Below are 3,025 nucleotides of genomic sequence, written 5' to 3'. Positions count from 1 at the left end.
GTATGGATGCACAGATTCAGTGACACTCATTTACAGGTCAGATGACAACTTTCGGGAGTCTTTTCTCTAGTTCCACAATGAGGGTGTCCAGAGATCAAAATCAAGTTATTGGCTTGCAAACAAAGACTTGTAGTGGTTTTGCTCCAGCAATCAGTTGTGTTTAATTCTGCTGCCCATGAGGACTGACCATTACACTGGGGTAAAATAAGAGACAGAAAAATTGTGTAATATCGTGAGTCCTATGTGGTTTTGTAAATGTTAAAAATCCATAAACTATTAATAGGGGTTTCTAAAGTGTTTTCCAAAGTAAAATAAATATTGACTTTCCAGTATCCAATTGTGTTTGGTCCCACATATTTCTAGACTTCACATTACTCTCTGTGCAAGGTATACACAAACCTGTTTTGAAGGTAAATATGTTTTGAGAAACAAAGGAAAAATGTCTTAATGACAAATTTTACATAGGTTTTCTTATACCACCGTGAACTGCTATACAAAAGCATCATGGTTATCTGAACACTATTTTCCAAAAAGCAGATCTAAATATGCCTCATGGACTCATGCACTCAGAACAAGTGTGTCTACCTACAGCACCGCCTGTGTTATAGAGCAAATATGATTTCCATGCAAATGTATAGTGAAAGAAAAATAAGGACTATTAAAAGCACAAGGTAAATAAGAACAGAGATTTACAGCTTTAGAGGATCCTTTCATTGCAATGTAATTAAAATAAAAGCACCGAATATGAAGAGCATAAGAGGTGATGGCCACCTATGAAGGTTATTTGTGCAGAGAGACACAGACATTCAGTTAGTACATTCAGACTGAATATTCTCAGAGAAAACATAGAAGATAAAGGGTAAAAAATAACTCGTGTGAAGATACTGAGGATCCCTGTAGAGTTTTGCAGCCCAGAGGCTGAAAGAGCAGAAGTTGCCAAGTGTTGACGGCAGTGCTCACTGCAAAGTCATGTCTGCTGCCCAGGGCAGGCTCTTCACCCCTGCTCCATTGTGCTTCCTGACACCTCCAGGGTCTCCCGAGGGAGGCTGTCTCCATATCCATCCTCAGCAGTGTCCTGCAGAGCCCTCTGGAGAACCAGTTTGAGGGTGTTGTGTCTCCGCTGCCTGAAGGAGCCAATGAGGAAGTAAATGATGGGGTTGGCAGAGCTGTTAACACAGGAAAGGAAAACACACAGCACATTATAATAACAAGGGACTCCCAACAAATTAATTTGAAGTAGAAACTGGGGGAGACTCAAGATGCCTAACGGCAAACCACAGAAGAGGAAGACCACCATTGTAAGAAAGATGGTCACATAGAGTCTGGTCAGTGGGATCCGATGTGAACCACAGAACATCCTGACAATTAGGATAATGTTAGATCCAGAGAGAATCACACATAAAATTATCAGGTATGTGAGAAGTGAAATACCAGCTGACATACATATGTCATTAACAGTTTCGTCATACTGTATAAAACAAATGTACACATTAAAAGTGGTGATGAGCAAAGACAGGATCCAGAGAATCCCACAGATGACGGCTGACATGTATCTTGGTCTATGACAGCGGTACCAAATTGGACACAGGACTGACAAGCAGCGCTCCATGCTGATGCCACTGAGCATGCTCAGGCCAGTGATATAGGAGCACAATATTATATAGACGGAAACATGCAAGATAATGACATTGAAGAAACGTAAGCTCATTTCCAAGACTAGGAGAATAAAGTAGCTGTTGAGGATGATGAAGTCAGCTACAGCCAAGTTGAGGACGTAGACTGAGATGGCATTTCTGCACATGCGGAATCCAAGAAGCCAGACCACAACTGCATTTCCTGTTGCCCCAACCCCAGCCATGATGAGAATCAGCCAGGACAGGATCATTGCCACTGGACAGGTTTCAAAGAAGTCGTAGGAATTTCCATTTGTTCTGTTGACATCTGAACTCAAAGTTGCTGTGGCTGTGTTCTTGCCCAAGAAGCTCACGCTGGTGGTCCTGGGAACACAAACAAGCCTTGAGCACCTGTTGTATGTCTCTGATTCTCAGCATCACCCCGTATTGTGGGAATTATTTAGTAGCCTATCAAGACCTGGAATTCTTGAATGTGGATTCAGATTCAATCCTACCTTTACTATATAGCTGGAACCGTCTGTCCTGCACTTCAGGTCCTTTAAATGATATGGAAATATACTATGCTCCCATCACCCTAATCAGTGGCCTTGTGCTACAAACACTGCACTAATTCTCTGCACCTGAAATTTCCTGTCAGACGCACAAATTCAGAGGTGATGATCATACTGTCATAACTAACAGGGCTCCACCCAAGAGAAGGAAGACTTGCTTCATTGCCATGTGTATCATGTGAGCTCTTTCTCAGAGAGAGCTGATGCTAACTGGGCTTAGGAATATCTCTGTGTATCAGGCTTTGAAGACAGAAAGAATTTATACACCCTTGTTTAGTTTTTGTGAAGTATTAATAATCTCAGTATTGATGCAGTGAAAGACATTGTGCACAATAGACATATTATATGAATGGTTTGAGTGGAAAATAAAAACGAAAACTCAGTTAAAGGTGTCAGAACAGACATATAACATGTAATGAGAATTCCATTTTTCCAAATCCTTCTGTGAGCAATGCTGAACATATTAAGAATTATTTGGACTGGGAAGATGGCTCAATCAATAAAATGTTTGCTTTGCAACTGTTACCTCCTGAATTTAATGCCCCAGACCTCACGTGGAAATAAATTTGATGTGGTGGCAGTGATTGTAATTCTGCTGCTGAGAAGGCAGGACAGGTGATCCTGTGGCTCAATGACCGTGCAGTCCAAACTCCTTGGCTAGATTCAGGTCAATGATGACCCTTTCTCAAACAAAAATGTAGACATTACTTGGAAGAGAGACACCTGAAGTTGTCCTTTACCTCCACATGCACAGGTAGGTACACATGTGCACGTGTATCCCCCACTAATATTCACATACATGAACAGACATCCACACACAGACCCATATAATTGTCCTCC

The 3,025-nt window shown here is 41.5% G+C and overlaps 1 protein-coding gene across 1 annotated transcript in view; it reads right to left on the bottom strand.

The window, feature by feature from the left end:
- Positions 1-994: 994 nt before the first annotated feature.
- LOC103729428 (mas-related G-protein coupled receptor member X1-like) overlaps positions 995-3,025 on the bottom strand; it is a 15,167-nt gene continuing 13,136 nt past the window's right edge. The window contains exons 3-4 of the mRNA XM_017796588.1: positions 1,470-1,997; positions 995-1,166 (exon numbers count right to left, since the gene is read on the bottom strand). Coding sequence (XP_017652077.1) covers positions 995-1,166; positions 1,470-1,997 — 700 coding nt within the window. The remainder of the gene's footprint in view (positions 1,167-1,469; positions 1,998-3,025) is intronic.

This window comes from Nannospalax galili, unplaced genomic scaffold (genome assembly GCF_000622305.1).
Source record: "Nannospalax galili isolate Female #2095 unplaced genomic scaffold, S.galili_v1.0 scaffold310, whole genome shotgun sequence".
Lineage (NCBI taxonomy): Eukaryota > Metazoa > Chordata > Mammalia > Rodentia > Spalacidae > Nannospalax > Nannospalax galili.
The sequence above is the reverse complement of the archived record's forward strand: the minus strand, read 5'-3'. Positions and strand labels throughout refer to the sequence as shown.